The 12,429-nt window shown below is 42.4% G+C and overlaps 1 protein-coding gene across 2 annotated transcripts in view; it reads left to right on the plus strand.

Annotated features, from left to right (window-relative positions):
* The window catches only part of LOC145360694 (E3 ubiquitin-protein ligase ARIH1), a 64,547-nt gene that overhangs the window by 37,005 nt on the left and 15,113 nt on the right, over positions 1 to 12,429 (plus strand). For both annotated transcript variants that reach the window (XM_080216054.1, XM_080216055.1), the window contains 6 exons: positions 1,829 to 1,921; positions 2,011 to 2,066; positions 9,156 to 9,222; positions 9,620 to 9,726; positions 9,838 to 9,880; positions 11,621 to 11,692. In XM_080216054.1, the coding sequence (XP_080072180.1) occupies positions 1,829 to 1,921; positions 2,011 to 2,066; positions 9,156 to 9,222; positions 9,620 to 9,726; positions 9,838 to 9,880; positions 11,621 to 11,692 (438 nt within the window). The remainder of the gene's footprint in view (positions 1 to 1,828; positions 1,922 to 2,010; positions 2,067 to 9,155; positions 9,223 to 9,619; positions 9,727 to 9,837; positions 9,881 to 11,620; positions 11,693 to 12,429) is intronic.

The raw sequence follows: 12,429 nt of genomic DNA on the forward strand, positions 1-12,429 counted from the left end.
ACACAGGACTTCAATACAAAGTCCACCTGGACAAATGAATGGGAATCATTGAACGCAACAAATAAGTACCAGGTCTCAAACCCAACCCAACCCAACAATTTCCCAGTTTCAACCTTCCAAGGAAAGAGTGGTCCACCCTCAGCAGGGTCAGGACTGGCAACAACCCTGCTTGGCAAATCTCCACAGGTGGGTCATTGGTGCCAGCCTCATGTACCTATGGGAGAGAGCAAACTGTGCACCACATCATAGAAGAGTGTCCAGTCCACAGATTCAGTACAGATCTATCAACACTCAACACAGCATGACTGAAAAACTGTTTGGCTTAGGGACTTCGCATTTGCTAAACAAATATCTGATTCTGAAGGATCAGAAGAAAGGGACAAGGGTTAGGGTAGATGGCCAGTTGAAGAATAATCAATTTGTGGGCTGAATGATCTCCTTCATTTTGTCATTTGTGATTACCTATCTTTGATATGTCCTTCAGGAGCTATCAGTCTCTGAGGCTTGTCTTCTTCCCTGCTGTCAATGAGTGATAATGTGAAGCTTTTATTATTTCCAGCGCTGCTGTTCCAATAGATCCAATAGATTTCAGCATTTCAGTGCTTTTTAAGCTTCTAGGTAATGTGGCCAGCCCTGTAAAAGTCCTGAGAAGAATGGTCTGGAAAGTATCTTTGTCTTTGTTTAATTCCTGGTGAATTTCTTAACCCAAGGCAGTTATGTAACTCTGTATTTCTAGAAGTGCTGATATTCCAGCTATAATTATTTCTGTTTACTCCTCGGGTCTAGGTCACTTAGATGTCAACAAAAAGTATTTCTAAAATAATTAAGATGCCCTTTGGCTGAAGGTTGAAGCAAGATCCAACGTAGAATCCCTATAAGGCAGAGCAGACTATTTGGCCATTAGTGTCTGCACTGACTCTCCGAAAGACCCAATCACCGTAACCCCAAGCATTTACCATGACTTACCTACCTAACCAGCATGTCTTTCATACTGTGAGAGGGAACCGGAGGAAACCCACGCAGACAGGGAGGACGTGCAAACTCCACACAGACTGCAACTCTAGCCAGGAATTGAACCCGGGCCCCTGGCGCTGTGAGGCAGCAGTGCTAACCACTGTGCCACCCAACAGCTTAACTGGACAGCCGCACCCAGTCCCCAGCTAGTTACAAGCCCAGTTCTAAGATACTTCTGGTTTAGCTGAGTTTTATTAACCAAGTCTCTGGATGGAATGGCTCAAAGTAACTAGTTCAGGTTTAAAATTGGGTGGAGAAGCTGCAGGTAAATCATGAGAAGGAAAAGGATGAGTAAGAGGATTCCGCTATAATCCAGGTGGAGGCGGTCGGCTGAGTATAGAGTGATGTTTTCCTCGGAGAGTTGAGCATAAAGGGATTGGAATATCACACCTTTCCCAGAATTATGTAGAGCGGGGAAGGGAATCATGATTTGCACAGAACCATTCCTTAAACATATTTACTTTGTCTTTTTAAAAAGTCCTTTCCAGTAATTAGACTTTAAAGTGTCTGTTACAGTGGTAATAAACAAGCCTTTTCTTCATGTAGCTGTTTTCTGTAGCGTGCTGGGTGATAGCCCCATGGAGTCACCTGTGTGGGCATGAGGGCAGCAGCAAATAAACTAAGTACAAATAACGCTTAGCAGCCTGTGCTTTAGGGCTGGACATCACATGGACTGTGTGTTAAATCTGGATGTCAGAGCTTTTGTTGTGTTTCTGTAAAGTGGTTGTCTGAGATTTAATGTTAAAATGTTCTCAGATACTGATTGCTGATGATAACACTGGCGGGTTTTTTTTTAATTTCCTGCTTTTTGCAGTACTTCACAGGTTTGGAGTGTGGTCACAAATTCTGTATGCAGTGCTGGAATGAATACTTAACTACAAAGATCATTGAGGAAGGTATGGGGCAGGTATGTATCTGTTACATTTATTTCCTTTGCTCTTCTTGGAGCTGAAGTTTTTGAGCCTGACTGCATTGGTGACCTCTTGTTTTTTGCAGACTATATCGTGCCCAGCTCACGGCTGTGATATCCTAGTTGATGACAACACAGTTATGTAAGTATTGTTTTAATAGTTGATAATTCTTTCCATTGCACAAGCAGTTATGGATAAGGTAGAGTTACTGTAAAGATTCTAGTTCTGGGGTGGATGACTAGGATTATAATGTTGCAATATTTTCCTACTCCGTCCATTTGCACATTTCGGGGTCTTTTACAGTTCATTTCCAGAAGCTGTCCACCTAAACTTAAGTTGTACCTGGAAAGAGTATTTTGCATGCTTGAGTGAACTGTATGGTTCTCCTGGTGACAGAAGCAAGTGCAGGTGGTAAATTAAGAGACTATTAAATGATATATTCATAATGTTAGTGGAAACACATTAAATTGAGGAATAACAGTAAAGGCGATTCTCAATGTGAATATAGCTACCAATTCTTGTAATTTGTCGTCACAGTGAAGAGTAGAGATTGTCTGCATCCCTGCTGCCATAATTTGTTTTTAACATTCCTTTCCCTCCATGAGTAGCCATGGTAAATGTGTGGGATTATATAGGTAGGGTGGAGGGGAGGACCTGGGTGGCATGTCCTTTTGGAGAGTCAGTATGGACTAGATGGGCTGGATGGCCTCTTTCTGCAGTGTAGGGGTTCTCTTGCTCTGTGGAATTGTTGTCACTGTTGTAATGTTTGGGAAAGTGACAGCCAATTTACATTCAGCAAGCTCCCAAAAATAGTGACATGATGACGGTCAGACTTTTTGCGACGTTGGTAGAGGAGTAATTAATGGCTGTGATACCAGCTGTGCCCTTCTCCCTTGGCGCTGCCTGTCTGTTGTACCCCCACCTGCTCTACCTTGCTTCATTGGTGCCCACACCCCGCCATGCGCCACTCTCTTGCTGCTGGTTCCTACCCCACCTCCAGATACACGCTGCTGGCCCCCTCTGGCTGGGCTTCATTGTCAGCATGGCAGTGTGCTAGAAGCTGGTAAAAGAAAAGATAGGACCAATTAGGGATAAAAAGGAGACTTGCATGTAGAGGCAAGAAAAGTAGCAGAGTTATTAAATGGGTATTTTGCATCTATCTTTACAAAAGAAGAGCATGTTGGCACGGCTGAGATGAGAGAGGAGGTAACTGGTACACTGGAGGAATTTGCAATTGCATAGAAGCAAGAGTAGATCCTTTGATAGTCACGGTGAGGGGTCTGAAGATTGGAGAGTAGCAAATGTTATGCCTTTGTTTAGAAAGGGCTGCAGGGAAAAGCCTGCGAACAACAGGCCAGTGAGTCAGTGGTGGGTAAATTGTTGGAAGATATTTTGAGAGACAGGATCTACAGACATTTAGAGATGCAAGGACTGATTAGGGACAGTCAGCATGGCTTTGTGAGTGGAAAATCATGTTTCTCAAATTTAATTGAGTTTTTTTGAAGGGTTAACCAAGAAGGTAGATGAGGGCAGTGCAGTTGATGTTGTCTGTATGGACTTTAGCAAGGCCTTTGATAAGGTGCTACATGGTAGGTTGTTGCGTAAAGTTAAATCTCATGGGATCCAGGATGAGGTATCTAAGTGGATACAAAATTGACTTCTTGACAGAATAAGAAGTCCCACAACATCAGGTTAAATCCGACCAGTTTATTTGATAGTAAACCCACTAAATAAACTTTAACCTGATGTTGTGAGACTTCTTACTGTGTTTACCCCAGTCCAACGCTGGCATCTCCACTTCTTGACAGAAGCCAGAGGGTGGTTGTAGAGGATTGTTTTTCAAACTGGAGGCCTGTGACCAGCGGTCTGCTTCAGGGGTCAGTGCTGGGTCCACTGTTATTTGACATTTATGTTAATGATTTGGATGAGAATATAGGTGAAGAAATTTCTCATCTCAGCACTGAAAGGTTTACCCTGTGTCCTCAGACTGGTTCTGAACACTCCACCATTGGGAACATCCTTCCTGCATCTGCCCTGTCTAGCCTTGTTAAAATTTTATAGGTTTCTATGAGATTCTTTCATCATTCTTCTGAACTCCAGCAAATACAGTCCTAACTGACTCAATCTCTCCTCTTACATCAGTCCCACCATCCCTGAAATCAGTCTAGTAAACCTTTGTTGCACTCCCTCTATACAAGAACATCCATCCTCAGATAAGGAGACCAAAACTATATATGCTGAGCCTCACCAAGGCTCTGTATAGTTGCAGTGACAGTAAGAAGTCTCACAACACCAAGTTAAAGTCCAACAGTTTTATTTGTACTGGCTTTTGGAGTCTCTTACAAATTTGTAAATTGTGTTTGTCTTTGATCTGTTTGTGAGCACAAGTCCTCACTCATCTGATGAAGGAGCCTGTGACTCCGAAAACTAGTGCCAAATAAACCTGTTGGATTTTAGTCTGGTATTGTGAGATTTGGTACGGTGCTTACCTCAGTCCAACATCGGCATCTCCATATCATAGTTGCAATGACACATCCCTGCTTTTGTACTCAAATCCTCTCACTACGAAGGCCAGCATACTATTTACCACCATTACCACCTGCTACACCTACTTGCTCATCTTCAGTGCATGGTGTACAATTCGCCTCTCAATTTATTGCCATTCGAATAATAATCTGCCTTCCTGCTTTTACTACCATGGTGGATAACATATTTATCCACGTTATGCTGCATCTGCTCACTCACTCAATTTGTCCAAATCCCACTGAAGGATCTCTGCACCCTCCTCACAGCTCACCCTCTCACCCAACAAATTTGGTGATGTTGCACTTAGCTCCCTTATCTAAATCATTAATATACATTGTGAAAAGCTGGGGTTCTAGCACTGATCCGTGTGGAACCTCAAATCGCTCCCCACCTTTCAGAAAAAGACATGTTTATTCCTACTGTTCCCTGATTGCCAACCAGTTTTCTATTCAACCCAACACAATACCACCAGTCCCATGTACTTTTATTTTACACGTTAATATCTTATGTGGGACTTGGAAAGTTTTATGCAAGTCCAAATAAATCACATCCTTTGGCTCCCCTTCATCAACTGTACAAGTTACATCCTCAAAGAATTCCAGTGTATTTGTCAAACATGATTTCCCTTTTGTAAATCCATGCTGACTCGGACCGATTCTGCCACTGTTTCCCATGTGTTGGAACTAGTTGGGCTGAATTTGGAGTACTGCCACCAGTTCTTGAGGAGCGTAAGGGTGTTGCAGAGAGTACAGAGAAGATTCACAAGAATCTCTCCAGGGAGAAACAACTGTAGCTATGAGGTAAAGTCTGTTTTCCCTGGAGAAAAGAAGGTTGAGAGGAGATTTGATGAAGATGCTGAGTGGTATGGACAGGGTAAATAGTGAGAAACTGTTCCCACTCCTGAACTAGAGGGCACAGATTCCAAAAAATGGACAAAATAAGTGGATGTGATCTGAGAGAAAATATTTTCACCTAAAGGATGGTTGAAGTCTGGGATCAGCTTCTTGAGAAGTTGGCAGAGGCAGATTCGATCGAGGAATTTGAAAGGGATTTGGGTTGTTATCTGAAAGAATGCAAGGTTGTGGAGATAAGGCAGAGGAGTGGGATTAGGTAGAATGCTCTTTCAGAGAGCCAGCCTGGATTCAGTGGGCCAAATGGCCTTCTGCACTATATAAGTGCAGTGGTATTTGCCACTGCCCACACCATCTTCTCCCACTGCTAAATCAGAGTGACGGTTCTGGATTTAACTCCACTTTTCAAACTTGAACACAATGTAACCTGGTCCTTCAGGACAGTGGTGGGAGAATCTGGGGTTGTCAGTGGTGTCAAGCCTTCTGACGTGATGGAAATTTGAGCCTCCCTGTGGTCTGGACATTAAAATTTCCGCTTTGGAGGGTGTTCTCCTTGTGACAATCCCTTACCACAAAGAGGAACAATTGAGGGGTTTGGAGTTCTGTATCATTTATGCAAGTACTGTATTGGTTATTTATTTTAAGCCGTTTCTGTGGTCGTGCACAGTATAAATAGCGATTGGGCTATGTAATGGGAAATTAATTCCATACAATACCATTGGGTCATAGCATCAAGCCAGCCTGGGATACATATCTTAATGACCACAATTAAGGAGTGTTGCACATAAACTGGCAGACTATCTCCTTGGCTGCCTGAGATCATCTTTCACAGATGGAACTGTAGATTTGTTGATTTATTTTGTGTGGCGAATGTTGTGTTGTTGGAAAGGTTTAGGGTGAACTCCCTGCCATTTTTGTACAATTACTGTGTAATGTTATAAGGAGGCAAATTTTGCTGACATTGCAGTTATGTGAAGAGCACTTTTTTTATTCCATGTTCAATAGCAGCTTTGATCTAAACAATACTGAGATTAATGTATTTAGCTGTACTATACTACTCGCTTTGTTCCATATTCATGCCCGTCACTTCCCACACCATCCTGCATTTACTTTGCATGCCTGTTCCCTTATTTCTTTAGTAATTTGTGTAGTTCCTGAAAATAGTCTACCCATATCAAATGGGAGCCTGGCATTTGCAGAAGGGAGCTTGCTGTAGAACAGCTGCTTACAGTAACTGTACAGTAGAAAGTGATTTAAATGAACCAACAACCCAGGACTCTTTTATAAAGACTGCAGAAATCCCACATTAATCCCAAGTGCTACATTTGAACTTGTGGAAGAGGAAAACATTTAGGACACTTCAAGTTTGAATAGCAAGGCATATGTTGTTAGTTTTAGAGAGGGCTTGATAGCCTGGGTGGTGTTTGGGAGTAATACCAAGAGTTGCTTTTCTTGGAAAGACCAGATATGAGATTACTGAATCAACAGGGAAATCAGATCAATTAGAATGAGGCTGCCTTACTTTGTAAAGGAAATAGGAACAGCAGGAATTGTATCCATTTACATCGCACAGGGATTATGATAAAGAAAACAAACAGTATGTATGGTTGTGCAATGTAAAGGTGAAGAAAGGAGTGGGAGGTTGTGCTGATGGGGGAAGTGGATGCTGATGTGAAATCTAAATATGAGCACAGACTAGTTGGGTCAAGTGGTCCTTTTCTTTGCTGGAAATATCATGTAATTCCGATTTTCTTTTTAGTTCATTCCTGGGATGTGAACATTATTATTACCCATCCCTATTTGCCTCTGAGAATGTAGTCATAAACTGCTGCAATCCATCTGGTGTAGATGTATCCACAATATTAACAAGGGTTCCTCAGGTTTTTTATCCAACAACATTGAAGGAATGATAATTACAGTTCTGAGTCAGATTGGTTTGCAACTTGGGGAGGAACTTGCAGGCGGTGGTGGTGTTCCCAAGTGCCTGTTGCCCTTGTTGTACTAAGTAATAGGGGTGATGGATTTGGAAGGTGCTGAAGTCTGTGATCCTGCGGTAGGAACAAACTAAAAGTCGATAATAACTGAAGTACATTAATCCGTTTGAAGCTTTTCTCTGTGTCTGGTGCTGCGGGGTTGCGATTCTGTGGTCGTGGATGAGTTTAATGTCTTGCCCCTTCATTCCTGAATCCCTCCTACATTAGTCACAATCTTGGGGTGATGGGGCCCCTCAACCCTCCTTCGAAGCAGAGGATTGTTGTGTGTTGTCAGAGTATTTATGAATGTACAGGTCACAGCAAACTCCAGCACTGACAGAATGATCACCTTCAGACTTGAACGACCTTTTGCAATTTTTGAATTCTTACCACAGAAAATTTGTAATATAAAATCCGGCCTTTCAACCCAACTGGTCCAGGCCAACTGGCTTTGCACCATTCTCCCCTCTCACAGTCAGCATACCCTGCTTAATGAGGTAAATGGATATAATTCCTGTTCCTTTTTTGAGGTTAGTAATGATTGATCTGCTCAGTGAACCTGATCGGTATACAAACTCAGTAAGAAGTCTGACAACATCAGGTTTAAGTCCAACCAATTTATTTGATAGTAAACTTGCAAGGTGAAGTTGGTGTTGCCAGACTTCTTACTGTGTTTACCCCAGTCTAACGTCGGTATACAAACCGACAGCCATTCCATTTTAATAGGTTCTATTTACACAAGATCCATGTTGATGGCAGCCATGGGGAAGTGCCTTTGCCTGATGTGTGTTGGTTCTGGTGGTAAACCTGCAAGCTGGGTTTGTTTTTGGGGAACTGGGATGTTATTTTTAATTTATTCTTTCAGCATTGAATGCCCATTTTTTAGGGATGGTGAATCCAGAGCCCTGTCTTTTGTACATTATTTAGGCTGAAGGTGACACTCCTTTAGTGGTGCAGCCATTTCAGTAATGGGAAACTTAGTAACAAGTAGCTAGCTGGAGGTTTTACATGATTTGTCTCTAGTTTGCTATTGGCCTTGCTTTATAACCAGACAAGCCCAAGCCCCACTACATAACACCTGTATTTATGTTATTTCTATTTGTCCCCGGGATGTGGATATCTCTGGCTAGGCCAGCATTTGTTATTCATTCCTAATTGCCTGTTGAGAGCAGTTAAGAGTCAGCCACGTTGCTGTGCATCTGGAGAGACACGTAGGCCAGACCAATAAGGATGGCAGATTTCCTTCCCGAAAGGACATTCATGAACTAGTTGGGTTTTTAAGTTTTGTGTTCACTATTACTGAGAATAGCTTTCAATTCCAGGTTTCAAAGCCTACAAATCCTATTCGCAGCATTCAACTGTATCATGGTGCCAAAGTGATTAGGACTGCTGCCTCACAGTGCCAGGGACCCAGGTTCAATTTCCGGCTTGGGTCACTGTCTGTCTGGAATCTGCACGTTCTCCCTGTGTTTGTGTGGGTTTCTTCCAGGTGCTCTGGTTTCCTCCCACAGTCCAAAGATGTGCAGGTGAATTGGCCATACTAAATTCTTCCTCAGTGTACCTAAACAGGTGCCAGAGTATGGCAGCTAGGGGATTTTCACCATAACTTCGTTGCAGTGTTAATGTAAGCCTACTCATAAATAAACTTTAAAATATTAGGCATCACACTTAGGCAGACAGTTCAGTTGTAGGTCTATCATTAACAGCACTGCAAAGAATTTTGTGGATGTTGGGGACACTCCCGAATCGTTACCATTGAGCTGGGATGTCAGCACCTTTGCATGTTATATTGTGTTGAGTTGCTTCCTCCTTGTGAAATTGCTATTTCCCCCTTTCCTGTACGTTGCCAATCTCATGAAATGTTTGTTTATTTTCTCCAGGCGTTTGATCACAGATTCCAAAGTCAAGTTGAAGTACCAGCATTTAATAACGAACAGTTTTGTAGAGGTAAGGCTTTCTCTCTGGAAGAAATGTGGTGTGGAAGTGTACAATAAGGAAAAGTAAAGATGAAACTATGTTGTAAAGACTTGCATTGCATACATTGGCTGCCAAACTTGTGTCATAGCAATTCCTCAAAAAAAAATTTGAATTTAATTAAATTCAAGATTGAATTATAAATATATTTAATTTGATTTATAAATTGCTTTGCAGAATGGCAGTAGCTGGAGCTTTGTCATGCTGGGGTGGGGTTAGTTGTTGGTGTGCCTCAGAATTCAGACAACTGGTTAATGAGATAATGACAGCCTGACTGGAACTTGTCCCTTTTGTGCCAGCTTCTCATCACTATGCTTGTTTTTTTGTTTTACCAAGTGAGACACCAACAATTTGTGCTTTTCCATCACAGTGCAATCGACTATTAAAGTGGTGCCCTGCCCCTGACTGTCACCATGTTATTAAAGTCCAGTATCCTGACGCAAAGCCAGTTCGTTGTAAATGTGGCCGGCAATTCTGGTAAGTGTGTGCAGCACAATAGATTTCTACCCAAGTGCCACTCTGTTATTGGGTGTCTTTAATTGGAGCTTGAATCACACACACATTAAGAACTTTTCTTTTAATTTGCAGCTTCAACTGTGCTGAGAATTGGCATGATCCTGTTAAATGCAAGGTGAGAGACTCCTGCATGTAGGAACATAGGAGTAGGCCATTTGGCATGCTGCAATATTCAGTTTGATTATGGTTGGTCATCTTCCTCACTTTCCTGAGCTATCCCCATATCTCTTGGTGCCAGTTTCCTGAAATCTATTGATGAACATGCTCGCTTACAGAGCTTCCAATGCCCCCTGGGGTGAGAATTCCAAAGATTTTCCACCCTCAAGTGAAGAAAATCCCTCTCTTCTCAGTCCTAAATGGCTTGATCCTTATTCTGAGACCTTTGGCTCTAGACTCACCAACCAGGGGAAGCATCCTATCTACATCCACCCTGTAATAATTTTGTACATTTCAACCTCTCAATCTTCGAAACTTTAGCAACCTACAGCTCAGTTTCCTTAATCTCTTTTCATTAGTCAGTCCTATGGTTTTATTTGTAGCACGAGCTTTCGGAGTACTGTTCCTTCATCAGGGCACTCACCAAATAAATCTGTTGGACTTTAACCTGGTGTTGTGAGACTTCTTACTGTGCGTACCCTAGTCCAACGCTGACATTGCCACATCTTAGTCAGTCCTGCCATCCCAGGAATTGGTTTGGTGAGCCTCAGTTGCACTTCCTCTATGGCGAGTACATCCTCCTTTAGATAAGGAGACCAAACCTGTACACGATACTTCAGGTGTGGTTCACGAAAGCTCTCTACAATTTCAGTGAGATACCTTTCTTTACGTCTGTAAACCTTAAAAGAGGTCAAGTCCCCTTGCAATGAATGCCAAGGTGTAGTGCTATTGCTAAATTCCAAATACAAAACCAACATATTGCAGATGCAAATGAAACGGAAAAGGGCTGGCAGTCTCAATGGAGAGACAAGGATTAGTAATGTTCTGCCAGATCCTACTGTTTCTGCAGTTTTCTGCTTTTATTTATAATTGTCTACACAGGTACATCAATGAAGAGAGAATAAATGACTAATATCCCCTGAAGATATACTGGACAATCAACAAGAGACATCTTGTTTCTCGTTAGAGGTGGGAAATTGTCATGATAACGGGGTGAACAGGATAAACTAAGATGTTACAGCTGAAGTCTCGTGTTCCCATGGGCTGAGTTCAGTGAAGTGTCACGTGGAACCCAGACCTTCCTAATATGAATGTAATATCTCCCTGGAATGTTAAAATAACCAAAGGTTTCTTAACACTGGCAAAATCATGGAGTCCTTACAGTGCAGAAGGAGACCATTCAGCTCAATGAACCTGCACCGACCACAATCCCACCCAGGCCCTCTCCCCATAACCCCTGTTTACTCTGGTGGTCCCCCTGACAGTAAGTGGCCATGCTAAATTGCCCATCAACCTAACCCACACGTCTTTGGACTGTGAAAGGAAACTGGAGCAGCTGGAGGAACCCAGAGCAGATGCAGGAAAAATATACAAGCATCAAACAAACAGAAGCCAAAATTGAACCCAGGTCCTTGATGCTGTGAGGCAGCAGTGCTAACCTCTTTGCCACTATGCCACCCCAGGGAGCAAATCACTTTGAACAAGATAACGCAGGAAGAAGAACAAAGACTGGTCTGTGAAAGTGTAATAAATGCCTGAAAGACTATGCACTGAGTGCCAGTATTTTGCAATGTACTGAGTTCCAAATTTTCCTAAATATTTCTCAAATGATCTGCATTTATTGTGTATGTGGATGAGCTGCCTCAGTTGCAGTTGGTAATTGCAGAGATTGTCTATAATGGTTTCTTCTTCTTTGTAGTGGTTGAAAAAGTGGATTAAAAAGTGCGATGATGACAGCGAAACTTCCAATTGGATAGCAGCAAACACTAAGGTAGACCAGTAACCTCCGGAGTCTTTATGCGGTTAGCTGACTGCTGCACCAGAACATTTGTGAAGAATTCCAGCGAAGCCCATTCTTATTACTTGCTGTTGTTCATTCCTCAGATTGTCATAGTCACAAAGTGCATTTGGTGGTACTTCCATCAGTATCGTGTCTTTGGGATGAAGTTAACGAGACAAAATATTACAAAAGTGTGAACAATAAAAGTAGTCTTGAGTGGTACTGCTAAGGGCAGAAGGCACACTGGTCTCCATCTCTGGGTTCCTGTGTTCTTCATAGATTCCCTACAGTGCAGAAAGGAGAGGCAGGATAGACTGGGACTCTTTTCTCTGGAGCCTAGGAGACTAAGGGGAAATCTTATAGAGGTCTATAAAATGAAAGGCCTAGATCAGCTAGATACTCAATATCTTTCCCCAAAGGTAGGTGAGTCTAAAACTAGAGGGCATAGGTTTAAGGTGAGAGGGGAGAGATACAAGAGGGTCCAGAGGGGCAATTTTTTCAGAGGGTGGTGAGTGTCTGGAACAAGCTGCCAGAGGTAGTAGTAGAGGCAGGTACAATTTTGTCTTTTAAAAAGCATTTAGACAGTTGTATGGGTGCGATGAGTATAGAGGGATATGGCCAAATGCGGGCAATTGGGGTTAATTTAGGGGTTTTAAAAAATAAAGGGGACAGCATGGACAAGTTAGGCTGAAGGGCCTGTTCCCATGCTGTAAACCTCTATGACTCTA

This window comes from Carcharhinus amblyrhynchos, chromosome 32 (assembly GCF_965287045.1).
Source record: "Carcharhinus amblyrhynchos chromosome 32, sCarAmb.v2.hapA, whole genome shotgun sequence".
Lineage (NCBI taxonomy): Eukaryota > Metazoa > Chordata > Chondrichthyes > Carcharhiniformes > Carcharhinidae > Carcharhinus > Carcharhinus amblyrhynchos.